Raw genomic sequence first — 18,147 nt, 5'->3', positions numbered from 1 at the left:
CACACCATCTTAATACACTGGGATAACAGGGCAGAGAAGGACAAGAGGAGATTCTTCCTCGGAGATCCTACTAACACCAAAGAGCATTCATGGAGGAATTGCCTTATGCCTTGCAGAGAATTTCACATGATTCATACCATGAAATCCTCATGAAAGTCCTGGCAGGGAGAAGCATTACTCTCTCCTCCAAGCAGGGCTGAAACCTGGGGCTTCAGGAACTTCTTGTCATTCCATGGACCTGAGTTGGACCTCAAAGCCAGGCAGGCTCTCAGGCCTATTCCTTCCATGGTGAAGTTAAGTCCAGGCCTGTGCCTGGAGAAGGGGCAGCCTGTGGGATCTGGGTGTAGTGACAGGGCTGTCTGGACCTCCAGGGGGAAAAAACATGAGAGGGGATGTGTCCCAGAGGAGAATGTAGAGGGCAGGAAGCTGTACCATGGAACCTACAAGTGGCCATGGAGATAGTCCCACAGATGAAACATCAGGTCTTCAAGGTCAGAACTCTGGCAGGTAAGTGTGAGGGCAGTGTCTCCAGAACCTTCTAGGATATTACCGTGGGTCTGATAGGTGCCCATCACAGAACAGAAAGGGCTATGTGAGGGCTCCTGGGGAAACTCCTCAGCTAGAGAGGAGCTCCTGAATTTTAATTATTTTAAAAAATTGCGTTCATGGACATAGAATAATGTAGGTGATGTTAAAGAGAAAATACCACAGTAAATCATTTCTAGCTTGTAGGACTGTGAGAGCCACTTTGTGTGCACGCACCCCAGAGCAGAAACCACTTGGTGGTCCCAGGAATTCTTCCCAATCCTGCCCTACAAAATGCTTCAAATCTAATTTCAGGAATTCAACCAACAAAGGTAACTTATATTTACAAAAGTTTTTTAATGATTGTATCAATATTAATATCATCATTCATTATAATCATGGTAAGCAATAATGTACAAATATAAATCCTGACTTAACAATTGATAGAAGATATTATTTTGGTTTGTGTGACCAAAATGTTGAAGGACATGAGGGATGGCATTATTCAGGAGCCGTAGTCACTAGCAGAAGTTACAGAAAATTTTCAGAAAAAATGCATTGAAAGGAAAGTAAAAGCCATTTTCACAGTGTTACTAGATGAAATTATTCTTTTTTTTTGTTGTGGTAAATATATATATATATATATATATATATATAAACATTGGCCATTGCAACATTTTTCACATTTATGATTTAGTGACAATAATTATACTCATCATACTGTGCAGCCATTATCATTATTAGTTTCCAAAATTTTCCATCACCCTTAACAGAAGCTGAGAGTCCTGCGAATGACTCCCTCTTCCCCCACATCTGTATGACAACTAATATTTAGTCTCTGTACATTTTTATGTTCTGTATATTTCCTATGAGTGAGATTATACAATATTTGATCTTTTGTGTCAGACTTATTCCACTCAGCATATTTTCAAGGTTCATCCATGTTGTAGCATGTATTAGAACTTATTTTCTTTTTGTGGTAGAGTAATATTCCATTGTATGTAAGCACCCCATTTTATTTATCCACTCATCTTTTGATGAACATTTAGATTGTTTCTGTCTTTTGACTATTGTGAATAGTGCTGCAATGAACATGTACATTGTTGTGCATGTATCTGCTTATCTTCCTATTTTCAGTTCTTTTGGGCGTATAGCTAGGAATGGAATTGATGAATTGTATAATTCAATGCTTAACTTTCAGGGACTTCAGTTTCAGAGGACTCTCCAAATGTTTTTCCACAGCTGTACCATTTTACAGCTCCATTAACAATGGATGAGAGTTCAATTTCTCCACATGCTCTTCAACACATATTATTTTCAGTGTGTGTGTGTATGTTTTCTCATAGCCATGTTAATGGGAGTAATGTGATATCTTGTGGTTTTGATTTGCGTCAACCTAATGACTAGTGGCTGAGCATCTTTTAATGTGCTTGTTGACCATTTGTATTTCTTATTTGGTAAAATGTCTTTTTAGCTCCTTTGCTCATTTTTTAAAATTGGGTTTGTCTTTTTGTTATTAAGTTGTGTATAGTTTGGATATTTTATGAGTTATATATGGCTCCAAATATTTTTTCCTAATCTAATAGTTGTCTCTCAACTTTGTTGATAAAGTCCTTTATGATCAAAAGTTACTAATTTTACCTTGTCTTTTGTTGTCCATGCTTTTGGTGTCATATCTAAGAATTCATTGTTAAATGCTCAGTCCTGAAGCATTACCCCAATGTTTTCTTCTAAGAGTTTTAAGGTGCTAAGTCCTTAATCCATTTTAAGTTGGCTTTTGTATGTAATATGATGTATGAGTTCAGCTTTAGTTTTCTGCATGTGGAAATTCAGGAATACCAGCACTTTTATTAAGGAGAGTGTTCTTTCTCCATTGAATGAATTTGTCATCATTATTGAAAACTAGTTGACCATAGATGTCCATGTTTACCTCTAGACTCTCAATTCTATTTCACTGGTCAATATTCCTGTCATTTTGCTAGTACCAGACTGTTTTGATTACCGTAGCATTACGGTATGTTCTGAGATTAGGAAGTGTGAATTTCCTACTATATTCTTTTCACAGATTCCTTTAGCTACTTGGAGCTACTTGAAGTTTTGTATAGATTTGAGAATTGGCTTTTCCATTTCTGCAAAGAAAGATATTAGGATTTTGGTTGAGATTATATTGAATTTATCAACTGTTTTGGGTAATATTGATATCTTAATAATATTTAGTTTCCTAGTCCGTGAACATGGATGTCCTTCCATTTATTTAGGTCTTCTTTAACTTCTTTCCATAAATGATCTATAGTTTTCAGTACACAAGTCTTTCACTGGACTGGTTAAATTTGGTCTAAGCTGTTTTATTCTTTTTGATGGTATTGTAAATTGAATTGTTTCCACACTATTCCTCTGAGAGAGCTCATCGCTGGTGTATAGAAATCTGACTGGTTTTTATGTGTTGACCCTGTACTGTGCCGAATTTATTAGTTCTAGTAGCTTTCTTCTGGATTCTTTGGGATTTTCTGTCCAAAGAATCATGTAATCTCTGAAAAGGGAAATCTTTACCTCTAGTTTCCTGAGTTGGATATCTTTTATTTATTTTTCTTGCTGCAACTATGACTTGTAGCACAACATTGAATAACATTGGTAGATATCCTTTCTTGTTCCTTATCTTAAGAGGAAACCTTCCAGTCTTTCTCCATTAAGCATAATGTTAGTGAAGTTGGACCAAATGTGGGTCCCTGCCTGGTGCACAATCAGGCCAAAACAGTTTACACACTGAGTGATTAAGAGGGGAGAAAATTATTTATTGCAAAGTGGCAATGCAAGGAGACAAGGGCCAGAACCCAAATCTGATTCTCTGAATGGAGGTCGGGATACAGTTTTGTAAGCTTCAGGAGAGGGGCGTTATACATTGTTCCGGTTACCTGGTGCTGCTCTAACAAGAATATACCACAAATGGGATGGTCTTGACAAACAGGAATTTATTCTCTCACAATTTGGAGGCTTTAAGTCCAAGTTTGAAGTGCCAGGCTCTAGGGGCTGTGTGAAATCCCTTTGACCTTGGGCTTCAGCTCTGCCTCTTGCTCCCAGCCCACTGAAGCTACAGGCATCTCTTCACTGGCTGCTGAGGCTAAAAAGCCCAAGGTTGACAAATAAAATGGAACAGTCTCAATGTTACCAAAACACATGGCAGGCCACTAATCCAAGTCCATTGTAAGTACGAAGGTCCCATGGCAGGCTGCTGAACAATGACACCACTACATGCAGGGTCCAATGTGCCATAAGCTAGCTACTATCCCCAAGGCTTCTCCTTATATACTGAAAGCAGACCACATTCCAAAGGCAGTTACTCAGCTGCTTGTGGCAGATCCCACCATGGAGTTGATTGCCAGTCTCATCATGGGGAATAACTACCACCAGCTGCCCAGCCACTCAACCAGGCCCAGCCAAGTTGACACACAAACTGAAATACCACATACATATTCATAAAAAAAACTTCAGGAATTTGGGTGTGAATTAACTGAGGACTGGCTGAAACTTACTTCACCTCAGTTTAAAGGGACAGTCGATTTTTAATGTACTGCGCTTGTGCACGAGATCAGTCACATCAGCTTCCTGTCATCAGTTGATTGGGGCTTGGGCAGAGGGGAGAATGTCAGTTCCCAGCAACTTTGTTCCCATTTGTCTCATTGTGCATGTTCACAGGCCAAAGTTAACTTTCTAGTTGTCTCCTGAAACATATTAACATACTTACCACCTGTTTCTAGGAGGATAACACAGAAAGGATGTGTGAATTGACACTTCTTTCCATTCAGTTCTTAAGAAACTGAGTTATCACGTTTATTTATCTGCCTCCAACCGAGGTAACAGGATGCGGATTGAGCTTTGATTCATGAGGTGTCATGTCCGCCTATTTGTCTTAACCAGGGTGAGGGTCATAGTTGAACTTTCATTCTATTCATTAGCTGTGGGTTTCTCGTAAATGTTCTTTATCAGATTGAGGAATTTACCTTCTATTCCTAGCTTGTTGAGCACTTTTTTTTTTTTTTTTTTAAATCATGAAAGGATTTTTATCAGATACCTTCTCTGTGTTGATTGAGATGATCATGTGGTTCTTTTTCTTTCTCCTATTAAATTGGTGTACCACATTGATTGATTTTCTAATATCAAACCACCTTTGCACTCTTGGAATAAATCCACCTTGATCATGGTGTATAGACATACTTCAGAGATATTGCAAGTTGAACTCCAGACTACTGCAATAAAGTGAATATCACAAATAAGTGAGTCACACAAATTTTTAGTTTCCCAGTGCATGTAAAAGTTATGGCTACACTATACTGTAGTCTATTATGGGTGCAGTAGCATTATGAAAAGGAGCTCTGGTAGCATAGTGGCTAAGACACTTGCCGACTCGATGGCACATAACAACAACAACAACAAGCATTATGAAAAAGTTTGAAATATTGTGATAATGACCAAACTGTGCCAAAGAGATACCAAGGGAACACATGCATTTGGAAAAATGGCACTGATAGATTTCTTTGATGCAGGCTTGCCACATACCTTCAACATGTTAGCAAACAAAATATTTGTAATGAACAATAAAATGAAGGACAATAAAATGAGATATGCATGAACTATCATTTAAGCATTACACACCACTTTTGGACTTAGTTTGCTAGTATTTTGTTGAGGATTGCTCTGGTGGCATAGTGCCTAAGGCATTTGACTGCTAACCAGAAGGCTGGCAGTTCAAATCACCAGCTGCTCCTTGGAAGGAAGATTGGGCAATCAACTTCCATCAAGATATTGTTTTGGAAACCCAAGGAGGGGTCACTATGAGTCGAATTTGACTCAATGGCAGTTAGTTTGTTTTTTTACACATACAGGATATTTGTCTGTAGATTTTTTTCTTGCAGTGTCTGTCTGACTTTGGTATCAAAGCAAGAGGAGCATCACTGACTGAGTTCTCTTCTATTTTTTGGAAAAGTCAAAGAATTCTGGTCACTTCCTCTATAAATGTTTCCTTCATTACCCTAGTGAAGCCATTTGATACAGGGCTTTTCTTTTGGGGGAAGTTTTTGATTACTCATTTAATTTCTTCACTTGTTATGAGTTTGTTGAAATCTGTTTCTTTTTAAGTCAGTGTAGGAAGTTCCTATGTTTCTAGTATCTGTCCATTTCATCTAGGTGATCTAAATTGTTGTTCATAGTATTCTCTTCTGATCCTTTTTATTTATTGAATACTAAATAGGTATAGGGTTAGTTTTAATGTCCTTAATTTCATTTCTGATTTGAAATTTTAGGTTTTTTTTTTTTTTTTTTTCTTCCTTAGTCCAACTGGAGGCTGGTCAATTTTACTGATATTTTCAATCAGTCATCTTCTGGTTGTGTCGATTATCTCTAGCTGTAGCAAATGGAAGAAATGATGAAGTAAAAGAGCTGAACACAAGATTTCAAAGAGTGGCTTGAGAAGATAAAGTATAATAAAATATGTAAAACATGGAATTAGAAAACCAAAAGGGAAGAACACACTTGTTCTTTCTCAAGCTGAAAGAACTGAAGAAAAAGTTCAAGGCTCGAGTTTCAATATTCAAAGTTTCAATGGGCAAAATATTGATGATACAGGAAACATCAAAAGATGATGGAAAGAATATACAAAGTCACTGTAACAAAAAGCATTGGCCAATGTTCAGCCATTTCAGGAAGAAGCAAGTGATCAAGAATGGATGATATTAAAAGAAGTCCAACGTGCACTGAAGCTATTGGTGAACAACAAGGCTCTAGGAATTGAAGAATAGACACTGAGATGTTTCAACAACTGGATGCGGTGCTGGAGGTGCTCATTTGTTTATGCCAAGAAATTTGGAAGATACCTACCTGGCCAACTCACTGCAAGAGATCCACTTTTGTGCCCATTCCAAAGAAAGGTGATCTGACAGAATGTAGAAATTATTGAACAATATCTGAAGATAATTCAAAAACAGTTGAGCAGTACATTGACATGGAACTGCCAAAAAATTCAAACTGGATTCAGAAGAGGATGTGAAACAAGAGGTATCATTGCTGATGTCAGATGGGTCTTGGCTGAAGGCAGAGCATATCAGAAAGACATTTTCCTTTATTTTATTGGCTATGCAAAGGCTTTCAACTGTGTGGATAATAAATTATAGATAACATTGAAAAGAATGGGAATGCCAGAACACTTAATTGTGCTCGTATGGAAACTGTACATACACCCAGAGATAGTTGTTTGAACAGACGATGGGGATACTGTGTGGTTTAAAATAAAGAAAGGTGTGTGTCAGGGTTCTATGATTTCACTATACTTAATCTGTGGGAGCCCTGGTGGTGTAGTACCTAAGGAATTTGACTCCTGACCAGAAGGCTGGCAGTTCAAACCCACCAGTCACTCCTCAGAAGGAAGACTGGGAAATCTACTTCTACAGAGATACCACCTCGGAAACCCAAGGAGGGGTTGCTACGAGTCAAATCCATTTGATAGCAGTGAGTTTGGTTTTGGGTACTCAATCTGTATTTCACTGTATTTATTCAATATGTATGCTAAGCAAATAATCCAAGTAGATGGACTATAAAAAGAATACAGCATCAGAATTAGAGGAATATTTCACCTGCAATATTCAAAAGACACAACCTTACTTGCTGAAAGTGAAGACGACTCAACACACTTACTGATGAAGATTAAAGACTAGACTTCAGCTATGAATTCCATCTCAGCATAAAGAAAACAAAAAATCCTCATAACTAGACCAATAAGCAACATCATGATAAATAGAGAAAAGATTGAAGTTGTCAAGGATTTCATTTTACTTGGATGCATAATCCAATGCCCAAGGAAGCAGCAGTCAATGACTCAAATGAAATATTGCTTTGGGCAAACCTGCTGCAAAAGACCTCTTTAAAGTGGTAAAAACAAGAAGTTACTTTGAGGACTAAAATGCAACTGACTCAAGCCATAGGATTTTCTACTGCCTCATATGTTTATGAAAGCGGGAGAATGCCAAAGGAAGACTGAAGAAGAGTTGATGACTTTGAAGTATGGTGCTTGAGAAGAATATTAAATATATCATGGATTGCCAGAAGTATGAAGAAATCTGCTTGGAAAAAGTACAGCCACATGCTCCTTACAAGGGATGATGGGGAGACTTAATCTCATTTACTTTGGACAGATTATCAGGAGGTACCAGAGGGTCAAGGAAAAAGAGGAAGACCCTCAGTGAGATGAATTGACACAATCAATCTATCTCAGTGTTTCAGTGTTTCATTCTATTGTACGTAGGTGAGTCAGAAATGGCACCTAACAACAATATAATCTTCCTGATCTTTTCTCTCTCTCTCTCACTTCCTTCTGGAATTTCCAAGTTGCATGTGTTAGATCACTTGTTATTCTTCCACAATCTCATTAGATTTTCTCTATTTACTTTAACTTTTTCTCATGTTTCTCTTCAGTTTCAATAATTTCAATTGCTTATGTTAATATTTGTCTAGTTGACTGAATTTTTTTGCTAGCACCAATCTATTATTAAGGCTTTCCTGTGAATTTTTTTTTTATTTCACTTATTGTGTTTTGCATCTTTAATATTTCTGTTTGACTCATTTATTTATTTATTTTTACTGTTTCTGTCTCTTTATTGAAATTCTGAGTTTGTTCTTCAGTTGTTTTCTTGATTTCCTTTAGGTAATTGTCCATATTTTCCCTTAGTTCTTTGCATATATGTAACCTTTTTGTTTTATAGTATAATATGTTCATTATCTGGGCTTTCACAGATTTGATTTCTTCTCTTCATGTTATATTTCCCATTGGGCTAACCTTGTCTCTTTCTTTGTATGCCTTTTTTCTTTTTCCCCAACAATTGGGACATTTGAATATTATAATGTTAATGTAACTTTAGGAGCTTTGGTAGCATAGTGCCTAAGGCACCTGACTGCTAACCAGAAGGCTGGCGGTTCAAACCCACCAGCCACTCCTCAGAAGGAAGATGGGACAATCTACTTCCATAGTAATACTGCCTCGGAAACCCAAGGTGGGGTCGCTATGAGTTGGGTCTGACTCGACGGCATGTAACAACAACAATGTAACTTTGGAAATCAAATTCTTTTCTTTGCCAAGAATTGACATCTTAATGTAATTAATTTATTTTTAATCTTTGAAAAATGCAATTATCCATCTGTTCACAGATGCTACTGTGAACTGACTGCTTTTGTAAAGAATGCCTCCAAAACATGTGTGGATACTGAGGGCAACTTTTCTGGAACCCATGCCTAACTAGTGATTCAAGGGTGTATTCCTGTACTCCAAGAAAGGAACAAGGAACAAAAATAGAAAATATCTTGTTGTCACATTCCTCAAGGACTTTTGTTACCACTTATCAAAATTTGCAGTGAATTGTTTGTTTAAGGACTTTTACAAGCTAACTTTTTAAAAGTGTGTGATTCAGTTCTCTGTCTGCAGTTAGAAAGTGGCTCGATAAATAAGGATACTCTAACCCTTTAAATGTGCCACTAGGGTACAGCCATTGCTGGGAGAAGGCCGTTGTGGTTGCTGTGGTCTGCCAGACCACCACACCTGTGGAACCATGCAACCCTAAATCTTTGGAGGACATGGTTTCCACTCCTTGACCTAGCACCAGCCAGCCACTCTAAGAGCATGAGCAGCTGACTCCACTGCTACAGAGGGGCTGAGGACTGGGGAATGGTAGCTGATTGGTGCACATGGTTCACCTTGGAGAGTTTAGCAGCTTATCCCTTCATCAAGTGTTCCTCTCATTGAATTAAGTGATCAATCCTATCCTAGAGTTCCAAAAGAAGTGACTCTACTTTCTCTTCTCAGTTTTATTATTAATTAATTGGAAGGACAGATCTTTTAGAATTCCATATTCCTCCATTCTGCATAATTTCATATTGCTATTGAAAGTTTTGAGTTTTGTAGCATAGTGGCTAAGACACTTGCCTGCTAACCAGACGGCTGGCGGTTCAAACCCACCAGCCACTCCTCGGAAGGAAGGTTGGGCAATCCTACTTCCGTAGTGATACTGCCTCGGAAACCCAAGGAGGGGTCGCTATGAGTCGGGGCCGACTCGACGGCACATAACAACAACAACAACAACAACAGGGCACCCTCACACCAGCCCCTCTCCTTCAGACTTTAAAAGTGGAGTCCATGCTTTTGCATGTTTCATTCACATTAACTACTTCCATCTGGTTAAATGAAGGCACTTCCTGCTGGTTTTATTTGGAACTTTCCCCCTCCTCCAGCCCCATGGGAGTGCATGTGCTGTCTAATTGGAGGAGATCGTCTCCTATATCTTTCAGGCTGTCCCCTGACAGATATGAACAGACATACACAGCAGTCAACTGGAAAAAAATAAGGTCTGTTTCACACACTCCCCAGCCACAGCAGGCTCCCCTGCCTGGGAGTGCAACCCGCAGCTTGCCACTCTCCACAACTGCAACCCCTACCATAAATCAGTGCCAGTGCAGATGTGGGGAGGAGATGAGAGTGTCCATGGAGGAAGAAAAAAGAAGAAGAAAAAAAAGAGAAAATGTGTATCATTTGAGGTTAGACTTTTTCTTAATTTTTGTTCACTTAGATGCAGTAATTCTTTCATTGGTTTCAGTTTGTACAGGGCAAATTCAACTCTTCTGTTTGCTGTTTTTTATGCTCATTGTAGGGAGACTCGAGCATGCAGCTGCTTGCACTGCCATCTTGTTTCCTGTCCATGAAATTACTCTTGACTCAGAAAACCAAACTCACTAGAGCATTTAGGTTCTCAGAAACAAACCATTGGGTATAGAAATATTACACGAGCTACTCCCTATCCCAGCCCTGCAGGGCATTTCAAAGCACCAGTCTTGTTGTACATTGTGCACCAAGCTAATATTCCTGTTCTTCTTCCATGTGCAGGTTATTCCACTGATCACCAACATAATGGAGTCCCCAGTGCCCCCTCATTCCTCACATTCTGCATCCTTCCATACTGTTTTGTCTTGCCACACGGGTTCAAGCATTTCACCTGAGGCAGGGGCCATGAACTTTGAGAAGGGTTTGATGGAGGGTAACATCCTGAAGGTGATCTCTGCAGCCAGGGAGACTTTTAAGACAGTACCCAGTTCCTCACTGAACATTGCTGTGACGGGGGCCTCTGGTAATGGCATGTCTACCTTTATCAATGGGCTGCGAGATACCAAGCATGACGAGGAGGCTTCGGCTCCCATTGGTGTGGTGAGAACCACCCAAATACGTGTCCCTTACTCTTGCTCCTGCTTTCCAAATGTGATGCTTTGGGACCTGCCTGGCATGGGTGCTGTTCCCCAGAGCCTGGAGAACTATGTGAGGGAAATGAAGTTCAACCAGTATGACCTCATCATCATCATTGTGTCTGAACACCTCAGCATGAATCATGTGATGCTTGCCAAAGCCATTGAGAGCATGGGCAAGAAGTTCTACATTGTCTGGACCAAGCTGGATAGGGACCTGAGTACAAGTGTGCTCGTGGAGGAACAGCTTTTGAAGACCATCCGAGATAACATCCTCAAAAATCTCCAGAATGAACAGATCCACGAGCCCCCCATATTCCTGGTCTCTAGCCTTGACCCATTATTGTATGACTTCCCAAAGCTCAAGCAAACATTGCAAATGGACCTCATCCTTATCAGGCAACAGGGTCCCCTTCAAAAGCTGTTCCAAATCTGTGAGGAGATCATTAATAAAAAAGTGTCCTCCCTGCTGGAGAGAATAGACACACAGTCTTTCCAGGACATTTTTCACATCCAGGATCCAGATGATTCAGAGGAGTGTCTGAAAGTCTGCAAATTATTCTTTGGTGTGGATGATGACTCCCTCCAGCAGGTGGCACAGAGTATGGGGACAACAGCCACTGAATACAAGAACATCATGAAATCCAAGGACTTACAGAGTCTCAGCAATTGGGACCAGGTGATTTCTTGGACAGATTGTAATACAGCTTATTACTTACAAAGTGTTTCTAGCTACATACCATTCATTGGTGGCTCTATTAACTGCCACCTCAGATGGGTAAAACACAGACGTTTCCTGGAGGTAGTTGCTGAGGACACCAAGAACATCCTGAGGAAAGTCCTGAGCGACTCCATCATCTCAAGAGCTCAACTTTCATAGGCATCTTTTTGGGTGGAGTCAGGACATCTGGATCTTCTCAGCCTTGTACCCTTTCTGCACTCTCAAATAGAGAATTCACCCTTCCTTTTCCATGGTGTGAAAAAGGCATGGTGGAGGCATCTGACCTCCTATAACTTCACAAAGGAGAAGGAGGATCAAGATCAACAGCCCAAAGATGGTTCTTATGAGGAGGTCAGACATGCCTCCACTCTCCAAACACTTTACCAGTTCTGACACCAACAGTCCTTTCCATGACATTCTCTACTTCTCTGCTAGGTTCAAGAATTCACTGCAATGGCCAGAGAAGTGAGTCCCAGATAGAGTGATCATGAGAACAGCTACTGGAGATTCCCAGAAAATGAGGGTGGAGGGAAGGAGTAAAGACTATAGTCAAAAGATTTTGGAGGTCCTAGGTGTAGGTCCCAATCTTATCTTGCCTCTCCTGGATACTCGTGGTGAAAGAGAGTGGAGAATATCCCACATCCACTGGAACCTCTCACAAACCATCCAAGTAGGAAAGTAGGTTGAACTGAACATCTGGAGCCTCAGCCTCGTGTAAATCTACTGGGATTCTGTTATACATTGATTCCCCACACAGAAAGCCAAACTATGAAAAGCTTAAGATACAAAGAGGAGGTATGATAAAATAAGACAAAGCAGAAGACAAAGTTATCAGAACCTCTGATCTAGTGCTTTCTCCTCCACACCCCATGCAATCCTAGGAGGAGCGGGGCCCTACATTTCCTGAACAAGAATTAAAAACAAAATGTTAACCTACCCCTTGAGTCAGTGGTAGGCAACTTCTAAGATGACCTCCAATCTTATCTCCTAGTTTTCATGTCCTAGTGTAATTCCCTCCCCTTGAGTGATAAATAGTATATAGCAGAATTGATGATATTACTTCTGAAATCAATTTTTAGGTTATAAAACATGTGCAAAGTCCATCATGAGATACGCTTTCTTGTTGACTGGCTCCCTTTCTTTCTCTTGAAGCTCAATAGTCACAGAAAGAAGCCTGGACTTTTCTCCTAGAGAGGCGCCAAATGGAGGAGAAATGAGACTGCTAACCATGAATGAGCCATCTTGGATGTGAACCCCTAGTCTTTCAAGCTTCAGACGGTGCAGCCATGGCTGACAGCTTGACTTCAACTTCATGAGACACTGATGCAGAACCAGCCATATAAGCCTCTCCTGGATTTCTGACCCTCACAGACTATGAGATAATAGACTTTGTTTTAAGCCATTAAGTTTTAGGCAATAGAAAACTAACACAGTCAGGAAGCAATTTACAGTACAGGAAGCTATGAATGAACTTCATCTTTCTATGACACGTCTCTGTGGTCACAGAAGAGCAGCATCCTCCCCATCACAGATCTTCCCTACCTGGACTTCTGGACATGACCCCGCCCTGTTTTCTACACAAGCACCACCACCAAGATCATCAATGCTTCTCTTCCTTCTTCAAAAGCCTCCCAAAATGCTTTGTGTACCTGTATAAAAATGATATTAACTAGTTTTATTCATGTGAGTTTTTCCATGGCCTGTTCATTAGTCACGAGGCACTACTGACTTAGTCAATATTATCTCAGTTAGAAGGGCTTTCAATAACTCCGCCACCTGAAGCTGAGAGGTCAAATGGGCCTACCTCCTTGTCAGTTTAGGGTTCCATTTTCGGAGTCTGCTAAGTTTATTACCACTCTCTCAGCTGCTTTCCAGGTTCTTTTATTTTTTTTTTTTGCTTTCACCTGAACTGGAGCTGGGATCTCTGGTAGCATAGTGCCTGAGGCATTTGACTGCTAACCAGAAAGCTGGAAGTTCAAACCCACCAACCACTCCTCAGAAGGAAGATGGGGCAATCTACTTCCGTAGTGATACTGCCTCGGAAATGCAAGGAGGGGTCACTATGAGTTGTATCCAACTCCACGGCAGTGGGTTTGGTTTGGTTTGGTTATCCTGGAGGGCTGTGTGTGTACATTTATGTCTCACGATGCCTTTGCTTTCATTATTGTGTCCTGGGAGAGACAAAAGGTAATGTGTGTGTGGGTATATGTGTGTTATCACTAATTAGAGGCAGCCTTCCAAATGGAAAGGCATTAAGGAATCACAGCTTTTGGACTAAAGCCCTTAATTTTGATGGCAGTGACACAGCAACTCAGAATAACAAAGGTAAAACAGGGAGCAGGAAAAAAGCCCCTCTACAGCTGTGGCGGGAGCTCTGGTAGCATAGTGGCTAAGACACTTGCCTGCTGACCAGATGGCTGGTGGTTCAAACCCACCAGCCACTCCTCGGAAGGAAGGTTGGGCAATCCTACTTCCATCGTGATACTGCCTCGGAAACCCAAGGAGGGGTCGCTATGAGTTGGGTTTGACTCGACAGCATATAACAACAACAACAACACAGTTATGGCATGGGAACTCTGGTGGTGTAGTGCCTAAGGCATTTGACTGCTAACCAAAAGGCTGGCAGTTCAAACCCACCAGCCACTCCTCTGAATGAAGTTTGGGCAATCTACTTCCCTAGTGATACTGCCTCAGATATCCAAGGAGGGGTCGCTATGAGTCAGATCCAACTCGAAGGTTGTGGGTTTTTTGTGGGTATAGTTAGTTTCTTCAGACAGGTAAGAAATTGCTAATATATATCCCCAGGCCTAGACCAATGCTTGGTACAATATCGCCACTTAGTAAATTTTAGTAGATTGGCATTAAAAAGAATAGGAGACCATACCAAAAGAAATATTCAGAGAACAAGAAAAACTTATGGAAATGTGAAATTACACAAAAATTAAAAAATGAAAAAATAAATAACAGTAAAAGGGTTAGAAAATAAGAGAATCTTCTAGCAGTTAGACCTAAAGTAAAAAAGGTTGCATTACTCAGGCCTGCCAGGTTCTATGCCTTCAGTGCCAGAAAACTCCCATGAAAATAGTGTAGCAGGGTTGCGGAATATCAGAGGAGGATGATTCTACCCATACCTCTCGGTCCATGAAATGGAATATTCCATACACCTTACTGAGCTCTTGTCCCCTTCTCTTCCACAGAAAGTATTGGGTGGTGGAAAGTGCCCATTTATTTGTTGATTAATTAAAGGCCATGAGTTCGGGGGACTTTGTCATTTTCTTCATTCTTCACCTGGACCAGTGGGAAGCAGTGGACTGTGTGAGCATGCCTGCCTTTTAAATTCCACCTTTACCTCAACTTCACTCTGCCAGTCATAGTCTGGAAGACAGTAGGGGAGAAAGCTATTTTTGGTTCTTCATAGTTACTCTCTATACCCTAGCCAGCATCTGGAAGTATTGTTGTTGTTGTTAGGTGTCATAAAGTCAGTTCCCATTCACAGGAACCCTATGTACAACAGAACAAAACATTGCCTGGTCCTGCACCATCCTCATAATTATTGCTGTGTTTGGCCCTATTGTTGCCATCACTGTGTCAATCCATCTCATTGATGGTGTTCCTATTTTACACCAACCTCTATTTTATCAAGTATAATGTCTTATGAATATTTTAATTATCTATTTCTACAAAATAAATAAATAAATAAATAAATAAATAAACTATCCCCAAAGTTGGTGCAGTAAAACAAAAACCATTTCATCATAAGTCACAATTTTGTGGGTCAAGAATTGAGGCAGGGCTCAGTTAGATAATTCTGTTCCATGCAGCTGAGATGGAAGTGACTCACTACTATTCAACTAGTAAATACCTGGTCTAGAGGATCCAAGGTGTCTTAAACCTCACATGTCTGAAACCATGGCCCCAAAGACTGAAAGGCACCTACATATGACCTCTCCCAGCATCTTATATGACTGTTCAGGGATCTTAGAGTGATGGTTGCAAGAGATCCATTAGGTGGAAGATGATGGTTGCAAGATGAGCCCATTAGGGGGAAGCTTCAAGATTTCTATGATCCAACTTCAGAATTGCCAGGACATTACTAACACCACAAGTTGTTAAGGTGAAGCCTGATTCAAGAGCAAGAGAAACAAAGAACTTGATGCCATATTTAATCTGCGACAGTAACTGAGGTGACCTTTTGGTTCTCTGATGACTCCTTGATTTACTTGCCAATTGGATTGGATTTTGGATGGGGTGATGTTTTTCGTTCCCCTCTTGGCAAGTGGGATCTAATGAAGGGAATGGATTGTGCTATTTTGGTGAATTAAAAAATACATTCCATATTTTGAAATGCAGATGTCAAGACACATTCAATTACAGAATAAAATGGTTAAAATTGTGTATTTTAAAATAAATATGCAATAAACACATTTCTTATTTTTACTTGTACAGCTAGAAATAAGGAAACTGGAATCTAAGATCTCAGCAATTTTCTTGATCCACAAGTTGATTTACATAGTTGTGTAGCAGTGATGCCAGGGACGGATTACCCAATAAGCAAGGTACCCATGAGCTTACTTGGTTTTATTTACTAATCTGTAATGCACAATTTCACCTGTTGGAAAAATAGTAAACTGGTGTATAATCTGCCCCTGGGTGATGCCAATAAGCTCATAAAGCCATTTAATGGTCTTATCACAAAGCTGGTGAAAATATTTCTCTATTACACATTATTAGTTTAAATAATTAGTGAATAATTATGCAAAATGTGAAATAAAGCAAAAAACACGGCTACATATGTTATGAAATGAATTGTGTCCTCCCAAAAGTGATATGGCTGACGCTCAGGGGCTGCTTTATGCTTGAGGGTAGTTCTGTATTAAGGCCAGGGCTGAATTAGGCAGGCAGGTGCTGGGGGCTGGTTTTCATGTTGGGGCAACTCTATTTTAAGGCCGGCGCCGAGGTAGGCAGGCCCGAGGCTCGGGGTGGGGTGGGGGTGGAAGTGGGGTCGGGGAGGAAGTGGGGTGGGGGAGTGCTTTTCGCTTGGGGGCAGCTCTAGTTCAAGGCTGGGGTGGAAAGTAGGCAGGCGTGGGGCTCCGGGCAGCTTTTCGCTTGGGAGTGGCTCTAGTTTTAAGTCCCGTGGCCAAGGTATGTGGGCATGGGGCTTGAGGGCTGCTTTTCACTTCGGGCCACTCTATTTTAAGGCCAGGGACTGAGGTAGGTGGGTGTAGGCAGTGGCTTACGTGTTGCTGTGAGGCTAGAGGGTATACCATTATTGTTGCAAAATGCCAGCAGGGTTATCCATGGTGGACAGGATTCAGCGGAGCATTCAGGCTAAGACAGATTCCGAAGAAGAAAGAGGCTATCCACTTCTCAAACAATTGGCCAGTGAATACCTTATGAATAGCATTGAAACACAGTCTGATATATTATTACTGGAAAACTTTATGAATAGCTCTGAAACACTGTCCGATGTGGTGCGGGAAGATGAGCACATCAGGCCGGAAGATGAGCCTATTAGGCTGGAAGGCACTCAAAATTTGACTGAGGAAGGACTGATTCCTCAGAGTAGAAGTGACCTTAACGGTATAGATAGAGTAAAGCATTCAGGACTTCCAATGGCTGATGAGGCATGACTTAAAATGAGTAGAAACATGCAAACATCCATTAATAACTGGAACATGGAATGTACAAAGTATCTAAGAAAATTGGAAGTTGCCAAAAATGAAATGGAATGCATAAAGATTGATATCCTAGGCATTAGTGAGCTGAAATGGACTGGTTTTGGCCATTTTGAATCAGATAACCGTATGATCTACTATGCCGGGAATGACAAATTGAAGAGGAATGGTGTAACATTCATCATCACAAAGGTTGTTTTACAATATATCCTGAATTGCAATGCTGTCAGTGATGAGATTATATGCATATGTCTAAAAGGAATACTAGTTAATACTAAAATTATTCAAATCTATGCACCAACCACCAAAGCCAAAGATAAGGAAATTGAAAATTTCTACCAGCTTCTGCAGTCTGAAATTGACTGAACATATAATCAAGATGTGTTGATTATCAGTGCTGACTGGAATGCAAAAGTTGGAAACAAAGAAAAGTTACCAGTAGTTGGAAAATATGGCCTTGGTGATAGAAATAACACTGGAGATTGTAAGGTAGAATTTTGCAAGATACTACTTATTCCTTGCAAACACCTTTTTCAACAACATAAGTGATGGCTACACATGTACACTTCATCAGATGGAATACACAGGAACCAGATTGACTACATCTGTGGCAAGTGGTGACGGAGAAGTTCAATATCTTTAGCCAAAACAAGACCAGGCTGGTTGTGGAAGAGACCAACTGCTCATATGCACATTCGAGTTGAAGTTGAAGACAATTATAACAAGTCCACGAGAGCCAAAATCTGACCTTGATAATATGTCTCCTGAACTTAGAGACCATTTAAAGAATAGATTTGATGTATTGAATATGAATGACTGAAAACCAAAGGAATTGTGGGAGGACATCAAGAACATCATCCATGAAGAAAGCAAGAAGTCATTAAAAAGATGAGAAAGGAAGAAAAGACCAAAATGAATTCAGACGAGACTCTGAAACTTGCCCTTGAATTGTTGTTG

The 18,147-nt window shown here is 40.3% G+C and overlaps 1 protein-coding gene across 1 annotated transcript; it reads left to right on the top strand.

Moving 5' to 3' along the window:
• The first annotated feature begins 452 nt into the window (after positions 1-452).
• On the top strand, positions 453-11,674 carry LOC103208574 (immunity-related GTPase family M protein 1-like). The gene is made up of 3 exons (XM_007954271.1): positions 453-507; positions 2,508-2,539; positions 10,442-11,674. The coding sequence occupies exons 1-3, from the start codon at positions 453-455 to the stop codon at positions 11,672-11,674; spliced, it is 1,320 nt and encodes a 439-aa protein (XP_007952462.1).
• The last annotated feature ends 6,473 nt before the right edge of the window (positions 11,675-18,147 follow it).

This window comes from Orycteropus afer, unplaced genomic scaffold (assembly GCF_000298275.1).
Source record: "Orycteropus afer afer isolate SDZICR_OR568_19922 unplaced genomic scaffold, OryAfe1.0 scaffold00455, whole genome shotgun sequence".
Taxonomy (NCBI): domain Eukaryota; kingdom Metazoa; phylum Chordata; class Mammalia; order Tubulidentata; family Orycteropodidae; genus Orycteropus; species Orycteropus afer.
Note: the sequence above shows the minus strand (reverse complement) of the source record. Positions and strands in the feature narration are given on the sequence as shown.

Excerpts from the sequence above, each read along its gene's own strand:
- LOC103208574 (XM_007954271.1), top strand. The coding sequence starts at position 453 with ATGGAGATAGTCCCACAGATGAAACATCAGGTCTTCAAGGTCAGAACT. Across the intron at positions 508-2,507 it reads CAAGGTCAGAACTCTGGCAG|TACCAGACTGTTTTGATTAC; the intron begins GTAAGTGTGAGG and ends TCATTTTGCTAG. Across the intron at positions 2,540-10,441 it reads TTGATTACCGTAGCATTACG|GTTATTCCACTGATCACCAA; the intron begins GTATGTTCTGAG and ends TTCCATGTGCAG.